The sequence below is a fragment of the Xiphophorus maculatus genome, chromosome 11 (assembly GCF_002775205.1).
Source record: "Xiphophorus maculatus strain JP 163 A chromosome 11, X_maculatus-5.0-male, whole genome shotgun sequence".
NCBI classification, from domain to species: Eukaryota; Metazoa; Chordata; class Actinopteri; order Cyprinodontiformes; family Poeciliidae; genus Xiphophorus; species Xiphophorus maculatus.
The window spans coordinates 3,258,518-3,273,492 of record NC_036453.1 but is presented as its reverse complement, the minus strand read 5'-3'; the positions used below and the strand labels follow the sequence as shown (position 1 = coordinate 3,273,492).

At 42.4% G+C, this 14,975-nt stretch overlaps 1 protein-coding gene across 4 annotated transcripts in view; it reads right to left on the bottom strand.

Moving 5' to 3' along the window:
• Nucleotides 1–14,975, bottom strand: part of cux2 (cut like homeobox 2) — a 131,128-nt gene that overhangs the window by 64,013 nt on the left and 52,140 nt on the right. For all 4 annotated transcript variants that reach the window (XM_023342649.1, XM_023342650.1, XM_023342651.1 and 1 more), the window contains exons 2-3: nt 7,329–7,439; nt 4,315–4,362 (exon numbers count right to left, since the gene is read on the bottom strand). In XM_023342649.1, coding sequence (XP_023198417.1) covers nt 4,315–4,362; nt 7,329–7,439 — 159 coding nt within the window. The remainder of the gene's footprint in view (nt 1–4,314; nt 4,363–7,328; nt 7,440–14,975) is intronic.

Genomic DNA, 14,975 nt, shown 5'->3' with positions numbered 1-14,975 from the left:
ATTTTCATCAACTGCGACAATGAGAACCGATTCTGGCAGTTCAGCACGACCAAGCAGAGCCCTTTAGTCTACATGTGTGTCCCTTCAGGGTCACCCAGCTACCCATCATCTGAAGACATGATAAGGCACCATGTAATGAAGCTAAAAATCAGCTCCATCTGCTTTCTTTCACATTACTAGTTTGAGATGCAGTAGAATGGAAAATTCACATCCAAAGTCTCCGAGGAATCCTTCTGACAGCATGTTAAATCTATGCCATGAGGGGGATCCATCCTGTTTGTTAGTGGACGTTAAATCTGTAACAGCAAGTCAAGCATTTTCAAAAATCAAAGGTCCAAAATTGGCTACAATTTCATCAGTGCAACTCATACAAGTAGGCATTTTTTTTGAGTGTGAAATCTTAGGAACACAGATGAAACTACGCTGCCATTTTCTGATAGGTAATTTAGTTTTGAGGAGAAAAGAAAAGCTGCTGCGTCTTCAAAATGCCCCTCATGCTCTCAAAGAGAATGAGCAACAACTGCAAAAACAACAACAACATAAAAAACAATATCTAACCTCACACCATCCCTCCTCAACCTCAGGGGAAAGAATGGCACAGTTAGACTCATAAACAGGTGTCCACCGGCCGCCGGTTCGCTGTGCTTTAATAGCTGTTTGATGTTTTTGATGTCTAGTCAGCTCGATCGTACCTTGCTGCTTGATAATGAGGCCCAATAATGATTCCTGAGCTTAAGGGGTTAATGGTATGTAACCGGCAGAGCTGCTAATTACACGTTACAAACTATTTATCAGAATCTCCATCTGCGCAAGCACCGCGGCTCTCATTGTGCACGCTAAATTACTCCACGGATTATCATTGTAAAGCAAGTTTCAGTAATTAGGGAACCATACTGCTGTTTTCTTATTCTGAGAGCACCAAACGACATCAAGAGGAGAGGAGAAAAATAGAATGACTTGTTAATTTGGGCCCCGACGCTCCGGATGCGAGGCGGAATCTGCCTCGTTGGAAGAAACGCAAAAAGAAATCCGTCACTGTTCTTGCTTTGTCTTCAATCTGTCTCGACTAAAGGTTTATCCTGAGGGGAGTTTTTACCCACCAAAGTGAGAGGGAGGTGTGAATTGCATCGAGAAACCCACAAAGTCTTTGGCCAGGCTGTTTGGTGTGCGTTCAGCGGGCAGAGAGAGAAGTCTGAGCTCTGCAAAAGAGCGAGGTCTGACGGGCGCCGGCTCTCCCGCGGTCGGTTATTTGAGAAATAACCGTCACATTCCTCGGCCCCAAAGGTGTGCCCAGGACCGCAGAGACGTGTACCATCTCCACTTCCGCTCTGTAAATTTTTATTAAAATCACCTTCATTATAAGACAGTGTTCATTATAAAACCAAAAACGCCGGTCTCTCAGGGGCCCCGTGGATTAATAAGGACAGCGGTGTATTTTAAGCCGTAAACTCAGCTCCTCACTGTCCTTAATCTCCTTCCTACTTCACAAGGCCAAATTAACACCTCTCCTCAGCTCTGACGGGACCTCATTAGCAAACTTCCAGGGAAAGAAAAGAGGAGAGCGGAACGAAAAAAAGAGGAGAAGAAGGAGGGAAGCGACCAATGACAGTCACCAGCTCTGGGATTAACCCTTTCTCCTCCTCCAGCTCGGCGGAAAAACTAGGTCGGCAACGTGTTTCTAATCAGTCGCCTGGTTAGTGATAATTAGAAGGCAAGATTGAACGGGAGAAGAGAGAAAAAGTGGGTGGGGAACGCTGAAATAAAAAAAAAAAAACGAAAGAAAGGGAACCTGTCATGTTGCGAACACTTCAAAGGAGCCGGCTTCTCCTTTAGAAGTGGCATGATGAGGGTCCAAATACCACGAGGCGCTCCTCTGGGCCTCCGAACCCAGGCTGAGGAGGAGGGGTTGACGGAGAAACGAGGACCCAGTTTGTTCTCACACATACACATCCACGCACGCACACCTGTACGGCGCAGCTGCGGGGGAGCGTTAGCCTACTCCCAACCACGCAACCTGTCCAACTCCAGCCTCCTCTTCACACTCGCCCCCCTCGGCGGCAGCAGGTCGAGGTCCCAGCGCTCACGCTGAGGTCGTGCAGACTACTGCTGGGTAAAGTTCACAAGCCTCTGCAAGCTGTTTGACATTACCAATAAGGTCAAAGTGTATCAGAAAACACCAGAGGATTACAGCGCTGTGGTGCGCCATGCGGCAGGCGTCACCGCCCCGACCAAAAACTGCACGAGTCGTAAGACGTGAATGTTAAACGGCTCCTTCTCCGTCTTGGAATAATGAATATACACAAACAAATATGGTCTTTGTGAAGTAACATTAGATCCAGAACTTTGAATTTAGCGTACATTTTCTATGATCTACTAGGGCTGAAACGATTAATCACGACGAATCGATTATTGAAATAATCGTCATCTAATTTAGTATTCATTACCCAGAGTGTACAGACTGAAACAAGGGGCATTTGCTGAAAGAACAACACACTCAGAGCAATAACTAGGCCAAAATATACTTCTAACATGTTGATGTTGGAAGTATTTTTTAGCTGCAGATGCATCCTTTGCAACAGCATAAACTAAAAGAACGATGTGCTACTGCATTTTATGCAATGAAATGTTTGTTTTAAAATCAAACTGAACTGTTTGTTTATCTACATCTTTCAGCCGATTAATCGAATAATTGCCAGAATAATAATAATACCAAAGAAAAATCATTATTTGAAGCATGGTGGTGGGAGCGTCATGCTGAGGTTCTGTTTCACTGCCAGGGTTGTTGAGGTAGGTGAAATAATCCAGACGGAGGATTAGCCTCAACTCAAATCGACAACAAGTTAGTTGAAACTTGGACACAATAGGGAATAATAATAATAACATCCAAATAATTTTTAATTGATATAATTGCCTTGTATCATGTACCTTGTTTGGTCCTGACCCAAAATCTATGGAATACGCTTAGATTTGGCTTATGTCCCTCACCACTGAATCTACCAAAAAGATGCTACAATTTGACTACACAAAGTGTGTGGTTTGAAAGCCTCCACCAAATGTCAGTGGTAGCATATGTATAGTTTACAGTTCAAACTTGTGCGACTTTTTCTTATTTTTAGGAACTGGTGAGGTTTGCTTTATTACCAGTCTGCATAGAAAAAATTCAAGCTTGTAAAAAAAATCCAAAATGACTGATTGGTCCCAATGATAATTGTACAGGAACTTCTCATCTATACAGTCTACTACATGAGTGTGCTTCCTCAGCCTGCGCCTGCACTTATCAAGTTACACAAGAGAGACCAAGAGGTATCCAGAGAGGCCTGCAGCAAAACAGAAGATAAGGGGAGGGGGAATAAATAAAAATCATGGCTCATTATCAGCCATCTATTTTATCTACTATAAGGCATCTCTCAAATCCCAGTTGTCAGACATCAGTGGTGTTCAAATTAATCCTTTGGGTTCCCGTTTGCGCAATAAAGACATGGACGGCTTGATTCACATATTTCTGAAACTTTACAGTCGGGAGAAATTGAATTAGCACAGAAATCAGCCACAGCGCCGTGGCTGGAGAGCGTGGCATGGACTGCGACGGCCGCCGCCCAGGAACGCGGCTGCTCGGGCGCAGTCAATTAGAAAGCATTAAAAAGGAGCTGCCAATAATCACTTCCAAGAGATCTGAACAATCCATGCTGAGTGTTCTCATGTTTACAGATGATAGGGCTTTCAGGTTGGCACTGAGCGGGAGTTTAGAGGTGGTGGTGGGGCGGGAGAGGAGGGGGGGTAGGAAACGAGACTGGAAACATATTTGCGGTATCATTTCCATAAGCCTCTGCTTTGCGGACCATAACGCGGCTCGCAAATGTGATTTATGACCTTGGTTTAATGGCTGGAGCACAGTCTTCGTAGGTATCAGATGACTTTTTCAATATGGCGACGTCAGAGGGGGGGGACGGCGAATGCACCATCTCAACAGGAAATGAGGGCTTGTCTCAGCCAAGAAAATATGAGAAGCCAGATATCTGATCATCTAATGGCAGATAGATGCTACTTCACTTTGACAGAAAAGGCATCAGTCAATACGCACTAGATGAGCAGCAACACGCAAAGTACGCCATGGATTTCTCCCTCTATCTATCAAATCACTCGCTGAAGGAGCGCCACGGTCCATTTCTGGTCAATGTCCGCACGGTGTCCAACAGGAGAGTCTCCTTCGACTAATATTTGTGGGACGGAAACGTTGGAAGTCGTCAATAACTACTACTTAGTGGTCTCTCGACTCTGCAGTGTGTGTAATCTAAGCGGAGGCATGCAACTCACCTGCGCCTGGAAACTCTTGAGAACAGGTGCCACCATCTCCCGGACCTCCTATGCACACACACACACACACACACACACACACACACACACACACGCACAACACAAAAAAAGGAAACTCTGTCTCAGCAGATTTTACGGTGCAGATGCTCCACCTGTTCAGGAATCAGACTGGCCCCTGGGAGGCACAAACAGCTTGCTAAGAAAGTCTAAAACACCTCTAAGGTCCCGGCGATGTCTGTAGTTTTGTAGGGCGGAGGGTATTACTGGTAAAACTGAAAAGGGTTTGGGTGGGCATGTTAGAAAAGTGGGGCTTTCCAATAGCTTGATTTAGAGCTCAGAAATCCTGACTCGTGCAAGCTCTCGCAGCTGCAGGTAAAGGGATTGTGCTGCCAGCGGTGACAGCCTGATCCCGTCTTAAACGCCTGCATTATACCGACAAGATTCCGGCTCCGCACCGAGATAGGCAGGCGGCGCGGCAAATAGCCTCAGGGTTCATTTATAAAACATAAAAATATTCTCTTTGACTTCAGCCAAATGTCAATACATGATTATTTCAAAGAAAAGTATGATGAAAAAGGACAAAATCATATCTGTACCATGCATAGATTTAGCTTAGGCATGGTAAATCTTGCTTAGTTTATTTGTTTTTTTTCCCTTAAAAAGTAAGATGGAACAAAAGTGACAAGTCTTACTGTAAGGCAGAGAAAACAAAAAGTTGATGCACAGATGGCGTCTCAGCAGGTGTGAGCACTGTATTCAGAACAATAATGACATTTTAGTTTGCCTAATGCAAACTGACATTACAGTCAGCTGGGTTACCAGCTTCTGATCTGACAACTGACTAAACCTGCTGACACGTCGTTATTTTGCTAGTAACAGAGCCTCTTGCTTCAAGTACACCTGCGTAGTAACAGCTCAATTCAGTACCTGATCGGTTTGCCAAAATGGGTTTTTTTAATCTACTTTCAAACAAAGCATTTAGATGTAGGTTTGGTGCCCAAAGGAAAACATGGGGCTGAAAAACAGCAAAAACCCAAATACGGTCAGTATGGGACGCGTGAAGTAAATGAGTTATCCTAATATTCGTTTCTGATGATTGCATTATTCTCGACAGGTTGCCTTGACTACTAGGTTAGAAGCAATTTGATGTGATGCAGAAGTGAAAAGTATTTGGCATCTTCAGTTTTACTACAAGATGTCAATAAACGCTACACACTTTCAGTTTCAGAACTCGGTTGCTGTTAGCATTTGACATTGTTGTTCATGCACGTCTAAGCTAACATTATCCCTGGGTAAAAAGGTGAGTTCTTCAGTCTTGATGTCCTGCTTTATCAATGTTTGAGACACAAGCTAAAAGAGACCGCTAACGGGGCATGCTAGGTCTTAAAGTACTTCAAAGAAGCTTCTGCCATATTTAAAATGTTTGTGACGCAGCATTTTTGCCACTCAACACAACGAGGTAATTGCGAAAGAGTAACAGTAACATCAAAGAACTGTGAAAATAAAAGCGAATGACTGTATTAGCCTAATAACAATTAGCCATTAGCGGCAAACAAAGAGCATGTCCTAGGAGCTCTAATTTGGTGCTAAAGGGTTATTTCACTATTTTAATAAGTCTGGACTTAACAGGTAGTTCAGTGCCTAAAAACTTAAACTGAACAAACCAGTACCACAAACCACCACAGTATATTTTTGAAATCCTGATATATGGACCAGACAGACCTGGATTGATCTACACGGCTTACAGAATCCTGACTTTTAATCTACTAAGATTTAAGTCTGAATTCTAAAAAACAAAAAGTCAGAATTGTTTTTTTAATTTTTTTTAATCAGTGGCCCTAATGTTCTTTAGTACATAACCAATGAGGTCAACATTTACAGTAAAAGTCTACTTATCCTATCTTCTGAAAGATAAAAAAAAAAATATTGTGATTTACTTGTGAGTGAAGTCAAATTCAAAGCCTCTTGTGTTGGTAGAAAAATGAAGTATTTTTCTACCAAATATTACTATCTTTATGAAAACGATAATAATCAACTATTTTTTTCCTACTTCTAACCAGAGCTCTCAAACTGATCATTAAAGTCTGAAAACACTCTACATTTTATGATAGCAGCATCTATTTGTTTTACTGTTTAGGTACAGAACAAAAAGATGTAATTTAATGAAATATGTGTGATGGTAGGTGTAGAAGGGATTTAATTTTCCCTTAGATTCAGGATAGTTTGCCACTTATTGCAAATTCACATTTGTTTCAGCTGAAGAAATTTCAGAAATACCCCCAGTAGAAATCTGATATTAATGCTGGATCGGCATCCAACGTTGATATTGGCCCCGATATTGAAAAAGATTCTAGATCGGGTAGCTGCGACAATGTTTTGCATGTTTGACAAGGTGGTCAACCTTTTGTTTTTGTCAGTTTCAGTTTCTTATTTATTTTACATTGGCTGCTCTACTCCTAATTGCTCTGACTGGACAAATTAAAGTTGTTTTTACATGTTTGACCAAGCTTGTGAAGCTGTTGGTGTATTTAAGTGTGCTGTACTGGTGCAGAGTTATCAAATAAATTTGCAATCCAGTACATTTGTGTCTGTTTTTAAAATAAGAAAAATTTCAAGCCAAATCAGAAATGTTTTTCTGCTTTGGATCAGTACTGACCGACACTCGGATATTGGTATCGAAAGCGAAGAAGCGAGGTAACTTTTTCATTAACTGCTGCTTATGATTTGGAGTTAAATCCCATTTGTCAGTCATAGATGGAGGCTAATGCAAGGCCTCCGCATCCAAATCTTAATGTCAGGAGTTATCCGGTGACTGTTCGTGAAGTATCCGCGCTCCCAACGTGCGGCTCTTGAATGCTGATTTTTCCAAAAGCCGGAGATAATTCCCCATTGATAAGCACACGCGGGGGCTTAAGTTGCACCACCTGAAGAAGGTAGCCGGTACCTGCTGAGGTGAAGATGAGGAAAATGACACATACTGGCTGAGATAATGGGGGGCAGGGTGCTAGACTCACCTCAGGGACATTTCTCTTGAACTCCCTGCTCAGCTCCACCAGGTGCTTGTGGGAATGTTCGCTCTCCTCCTGCCGACTGGCCAGCTCAGAGGCGACAGAGTTCAGCTCCCTCTGCAAGAACACGAAAACAGAAAAGAGAGAAACGTTGAGGGGGGAGAAGAAGAAGAAGAGGCGTCGCACTTCCACACTTTTTTTTCCCCTCTCTCTTTCCATTTTACGTGGCCTGCCGAAGCTCATCTGGCACACAGCTTAGAGAGTGTACATAAATAAAAATACACACTGCTGAATATTAACAATGTAATCCTTCATGATCTCACAGCAGTAATACTTACAGCTAGCCCTGGCCCATAAATAATTAAGCCAAAATAAATCCAATGCCTACAGTAGCAGAAGGCCTTTTAGATAATCAGTATTTGAAATAATCGATACACTTGCAACGGCTATAGAGCGCCAGTGAGCAAGTGGGACGAGAGGGAGGGGGCCAGAGACACACACACACAGAGAGAGAGAGAGAGGGAAGGAGGGAAGGAGGGAAGGAGGGAGGGAGCAGGAGGACGAGTCACGTGTAGAGACCCAATAACCTGACAAACACTCTTACCAACACACAGCTTCTTCCTGAAATAAAACATTGTTTTATAAAATCAGCCAAGACCAGACTGTGGAAGGAACCGGGCTCGGTTTCTGCTGTAATTACCACAGCTTTTGAGTCTATTTCCAGTCTCTTTCCCATCCCCCCTCTCCCTCCAACCTGCACCAATCCTTATATTGATCCTGCATCGATTACCAATACATGACAGCAGCCTCCACGGATTTAACCAAATGACCCTTCTGCAGCAGCAGCAGCAGCAGCCCTGATCGCTATTCCATTAATGCTCCTCCGGCACATTGCTTGTTTACATCTCTGTGTTATGGCCAATCGGAGCTCCACCCCGGCAACGCGTCTGATCCGCCATTCAAAGCCGTCTGCGTGGCTGTGCCTTCATCAGAACCTCGCATTCATGCCGGACTCAGCTGCTCGGCATGCCAACCGCAAATCCGATATTATTGATCGGTCATCCAATTCCTGGCCCTTTCAGCAAACAGACAAAAAAGGAAGAAAAGGACAACAGATTCCAACTCTGTTTTTTTGTGCTGAAAGCAGGAATAGCATAGACAACTGGATATCGGACCCCGGCTTCGTTCCGACTGCGATTATCAGTAATTGATGAGGAGCCTCTTTTGTAACTGCTTGGCTAAAATAGAAGAAAGTAGGGTAGGGGATTCAATTACCACTGCAAATTCATATATGACGCTGGGAAATTAAATTGACTGTGTTTTAATTAATCTGCAGTCTTAGTTAAAGGCGGTTTAATAAATCATCTCGCAAGGCAAAATAAGAGAAGGAAATGGAAGGATGAAACTTTTAACGGCGGGGCGGCGCGGGAGGGGGGAGCGCCTCGTGGGATGGCGAAAGCCTGCCGGTCAGAGAAGCAGCCGCTAATTGAAGGGCTGCCGGTTCAAGTCCCTGGACAGGCAGAGCAGACGACGGCTCAAGTGAAGATGAGTGCGGTAGCAAAAAGTAAGACGTGCGGAAAAAACTATTCTTCACGTTTGAAAAAAACTCTACAAGCTTTTTTGTTGTCAGTGGTAGAAATTTATGGGCCCTTTGTAACAATAGAGTTAATTTAAATAACATTGATCTTGTATATAAAAAATATATATATACAGTAACAATATTGTAGGCTGCTTAGTTTTTATACACTTAAATAAAACGTGTATAAACGTGTACACGGACGTTGCCATATTGTTTACGATGCATTCTGGGTAGATGAATGCTAGGTTGCTGTTTTTTCCAGAATTTTTAGTTTCTCTAAAAAAAACCTAGTATTTTGGAAAGAATATTGTAGTACTATAACATCTGGTCAATGTAAAAGGTGGCGGTAATGCACCTTAAGTTGTTTGCCAACCATACATAAAAACACAAGAAGAAGACGACAAATGCTTGGTTCCACAGCGCTAGCTCCATCCAGCACAAACAAGTAGCGTTCTTCCCCCTAAATGTGAATTACAGCGCACTAAGATAGCAGGCAATGCAGAGGTGACACGAGGAAATGAAGATAAGGATGACCAAATGGAGAAAGAGGAAAGAAAATGCTGGTGTTTGTGCAGTTGCTGCTTGGAAGAGCTCCAGTTAGCAACTCCAACAGTTTAGGGTTGGCATCGGTATCACAAAAATGTTCTCAAACATATTTGGACGGTGTGCAAAGACTTAAAGGTGCTCCATTGTCACTTTAAACATCCATTCATGGTCTTCCAGTTTGTTTTGTTTTCCAGTTAGCTCCTGCTAACGGTGCTAGCTCTAGCTAAAATAGTGAACAGCTGATTCACAATCACGCATGTTTGTTTCAACAGGTATCGTGTGCACAATGGCACATGGAAACTTTGAGGCAGCTTGCCTCAATTCAGACGTTTTGTGTTCTGTTTTTCTGCTCTAACCCACTGTAACCTACCCACATATCAGCCCAGCTACATATTTTAAGATGTATGAGAGAAATCCAGTTAGGAGCATATTCAGCCGTTACATGGCATTGGTTTCATTAACTTCAAACCTGGTGAGTGCAAAGTCTAAAATGCCTGGGATTGGTATCAGGAAAAATATTTTTCCACACAAAAACAGTCAGTCTTTTCAGGTGATCTAAAGATAGATCTCATGTAAATACAATTTACAAAAACACTTGCTGCACTTACGAATAAAAATAAACTTTTCTTGAAACTTGAAATCCGTTCATCGGCTCCCATCGTCTGATGACGTTAACTTGACCAAATCAACTGAATATATGTAACATCTGGAATGAACTACAATTTCAGATGTTTGTTTCTTTAACTTTAAAGTGCAACACTTCTTTAAATAGGATTTGGGAGAGTCAATACACCCATTTTGTGCTGCATGTAATATCAACAAGGGAAAAAATAGGTATTGCATGACAGACCCATACCATGGTGGCAGGTACCAGTCAGGTTAAAAAACAGCCCCTGAAAGTTTGCGACTTCCTGACTGAACCCAGCCACATGTGACACTAAAACTCCAACATCTCATCTATGCAGATTAGCCATTAATCCTGCTTTGCAGCACATCTTTGGATTGGTCGCTTTGTACTTCATTTGCTGCTTTGGTTGCATTTGTGAAAATAGGTTGGGCTCATCTCTCAGTTCTTCAACTATGAGATGTGGAATTAGCATTCAGTGAGAGAATCCATTGGAGCTTCACCTTTCCACTTCTTTCTCTGTGTTCTCACCTTTTCTGTACTGCACACAAGAGGAAACAACACGCACAACCTGAGCTGAGATGACATAAAGATGGTTCCTCACCTAGCTCTACAAAGACAAGTGGCATTCAAGGCAGCAAAACGAAATGTAGAGACTAGAGTATCTTGATACATTTCCACAAAGTATCTCTCAAAATATTCTAACAAGTTGAGTGCTAGAACTGAAATGAAAAATTCACCTGTGTGCTAGAGGTGTTTTTACTGCTCTTGAAGGGATATTAGGATATAAAACAATGAGACACACAAAGTAGGTACTTGGAGGATCAGTCAGCTTTGGTCTTTCAGTGACTTTTACTGACAGGGAAAAATCGAGAATACCCGATTACCTGATTTATCCTGTAACAGAACTAATTCGTTCAAACATAAGTAGATTGGATCAATGTGTTGCATTAGGCTTCTTGGCTATAAAACTGAAAACGTGTAAATGAAATCATAATGCCCAGAACTGTAAAGCTTAAATGTAGAAACTGTACAAATGGGCTGCATACACAGTTTTATCCTTTGCTAAGCCAAGCTGTCATGTTTTATTTTTTTGGCAAGGTGGAAAAGTTCTGTGGTATTCTGAGTTTCCAGATGTATGGTTCATATGACAGAGCAATACGTAACAATAACATCAGCTAAACACGCCCTCTTTTTGACCAGAGGAATGACAAATTCTCTGAGTAGCTCCAACTGATGGCAGCCTGGCCTATAGTCTGATTAAAGCAGGTAAAAATGGTTTTACAATTTGACTGTGTAAGGCATTGAATGTCCATCTCCAGATCACCATAAAAAAATTACAACAAAATTCTAAGGTCATGACAAGACAAGAATTTCAATTCAATTTATTTCTATAGCGCCAATTAACAACACACGTCCTGTCAAGGTACGAGTCATTTCCGTTCAATCATAGGTCTATTCCAATTGATCCTACTATTGATCCTACTATTGATCCATACAATTGATCCTAACTGTGTATTAAGTTTATTATTCAAATTAGTTAAAAAAAATATTCTACTCCTTCCACTCAATTCATAGTTACTATACAAAATGGCAAAGCATCAAAAGTGACCCTCATAACAGATAGATGTGACAACACTTAGTTCCACAAAATACACTTCATCTCTTCACATTTGTACTCCTGTAAAACTGTGATCAAATGTTGATAGATTCTCAGACTGGGATTGAAAACAAACTCCCAAACTGAACTCAATGTTAGTATTTTACTATTTTTCCCCCTAAAATAAATCAAGTCAGCAAAAAACAGAGGCTCTCTTCCAATTTAGAAGTGAAAACTGTTTTAAAATGACTGGTCACCATCACCCTATTTCTCAATTGAACTCCTAATAAAGTATCCAAATACTTGGCTAGTGTGGCATTCCCTTGAATAGTACCATCACTGAAAACGGATTTTACCGCACGGGATAAGGCGATGGGACTTTATAAATTCCTGTTAGCCCTTTCACAGTCCATCTGGGATGAGCCTAGCTGGAGATTAGAGAGGGCTTTCTGAGCAGTGGGCAACCTCTGCAGGATTCAAATGGCCCCGGACCAGCTAATCTCACCAAGAGAAAAATTCCTCAAGAAATGACGTTGAGTGGATCTTTTTTCTTTCTTTCTTTTTGAACTGCTTAAGATATAACAGTATGGTGATTCTAAGTCTGCCGGTGCTTCTGTGGCCTCTGTGTGGAGCTGGTTTCAGCTCGGATGATAAGGATGCTGGATGCTCATGCAGTATGCAAGCCAAACAGTGCAATCATTGTAGCATGGTTATTCTGAAAGCACCCCCACAGTTTCTAGACCATTATGAGGGAGGGGAGCCTGGGCAACAGCCCATCAAATGAAACCTCCTGCCTGTCCTTCTGGAAAGAAGTGAGGCAGAACAGGCTGTTTGCTACTTTGGTTGTCTTGCTACGGCTGATGATGGGAGGAACTCCGCAATATAGTGCTGCTGAAATAGTAAAGCCGTCTCAGGAGGCGAAAGTACTAAGATTTTTCCTCTCCTCTATAATCAGATGCGATACATTTCAATCCACAACAAGTAGACCTCTGATGAGATTCACTTATTTGCCTTCACTATGGAGAACTTCCTTTTTTTTTTTTTTTTTTTTTTAACATTAACGTCCAGATGCCTTCCTCAACTCCAAATCGAGGTGAGTTGCAGAAAGCCGGGCTTCTCAGACATGGTTTGACAGGTTTTAAGAAGGACAACTGGGAGCAAATTTTAAGTGTGTGGCAGTCTGGTCAATACAGAGCCTCTGTCATTAAGCCTCTGCCAGTCAAACATCCAGCCATAATTGATGAGTTTCCTCTGGGGAGGGTGGAGCTGTCATAGGGACCGGAGGGGCAGGGACGAAAGATTACGAGCAGGGAACCGGTCCTGTTGCGCTTGAGTCAATATGCCAGGGGAAAGCAATTTTAGAGACTCCTGACTCTGAAAACAAAGACCAAGAAAACAAGAAGATTATTGGGTTTTAAACGGATAGAGCAACAGCCTAAGTGGACCTGCGACTCAATGACATGTCAGAAGGAAATATGCTGTGACTCCGGGAGTCATTGGGCTTGGTTAAAAGAAAAGCAGCCAGAGATGAGCTGTCTTCTAAAGTTTAAATTAGTATGGGCCTGGGAAGGGAGCTTTAGCCTTGAGATGCTGAATTTATGTTTTATCTCATATTTTTAAGTAATAAATGGGTTATATTGATGACCTCGACTTATACAGACGTTTACAGTGTTTCTTTTGAAGAATTTGTGGTACTCCGTAGAACATTTTGTAAGGTCCAAGAATACCGACTACCTGTTAGCCATCGACGATGATGATGCTAGTGCTAAACTTAAAAGCTAACTTTTAATATGTCTGGACTGCACTCTGTCATCTCCAGCTCAAACTCTGAAACACTTTGATCAAACCTGAACTGCATAAAATTACAACTGACTTTGTTTAGTCAAGTTTAAAACCTTATATATTCTCCAAAATATTGCTGAAATCTCCTTGTGTGAACCCAGTATCGTGTCCTTTTATCTTCTGTGCTCAATGTATAATTATATACTTACATTCCTCCATTTTTTTTCTGGAAATGTTGGCATCTAACACCAACTAACATGACATGAGCCAGTTAAGTATCTTAATCTTAGTACAAATGCTGGACTTAACAAAACCCAGCAGAAAAAGATGTGACAATCGGTACCAAAGAGGAGTTTTGTTTTAGCTGAAATGCAACGCTCACTTGTGTAGCAGCAGAACAGATTTGACATTGATTCATTAAACCTAGTGCATCTTGATTACATCTGTACTCGTAAGCTATTTTCTGGCCTTTCTCAAAGACAAACCATAGAGGAAAATGTTGACAACTAGAGAGAGTTTGGGGCGGAGGGGAGAAAAAAACTTTCCAGGTACTGCAAAAATGAGGTAGACTGAGTCTCTTTTGTGTAGAATAGGCATGGACAGCACAAATTAAAAGAGAAGGAGAAAAAAAAACAGGAACAAGGAGGAGAGAGGGGAAAATGCAGATGGGGTATTATTTTTCTTTTTGTATCCCATTTAATTGCAATCATAGGCAGATGTCTGAAAGTGTGACAGCATCAGCAGAATTGCTGCTGAGAGCACAAAAATCTTTGTCTAAAAATAATCAGACATTCTGTGTGCTGCTGTTTGTTATAATGGTAATCGATGCTGGAGGCTTTGAATTCCATCAATTTATAGATCCACTCTGTTCTGCCTGGTGACTGAACTGCCTCACCCCCCTTCCCCCACTCGTGCACACACCCCTTCAATGGCGCACACTCTTGCACACGCAAGGTCTCACAACAAAAGAGCTCTTTGGTACACATGTGCTCTGACATCTGTACTCTGGGGGTCTGCAGCGAGGCAGTGAAGGGGTCGCTCTGTGATTAAGATAGGTGCAGTTTCCTTTCACACGCTGTTTATCGCCTCCCGTTCTCTGTGAGGCACAAGACTGTCTATGGCCGCCTCAGATTAGCCCCACATCGCAGACGCCACATTCGAGAGGGTGCGTTGATCAATAAATCAAATCACCGCAATCAATAGTCCCAATCACTGCAGTCTAGTCTGGACTCAACATTATTATTGGCAACCCCCCGCCCCTGTCGCAGAGGAGAGGAGGCAGGAGTTTGGAGAGGGGAGAGCGGGAAAGGCGTATATTGGCGTCTGTCCATAGTAAAGATCCAAAATGGATTCTGATCTGGCCTCTTTCGACTGAGCAGCAGTTGAAGGCACAACAAATAGACTATTTCTATGCATGCGAGTGTGTGCGCGTGTGCTTTTTGGACTGTTCAGAGAGAAAAGGGCGGGAGAAGCCTGTGACCTCTGTGACCCGGCACTGCGAACGCAACCGGAGTAAGCGGC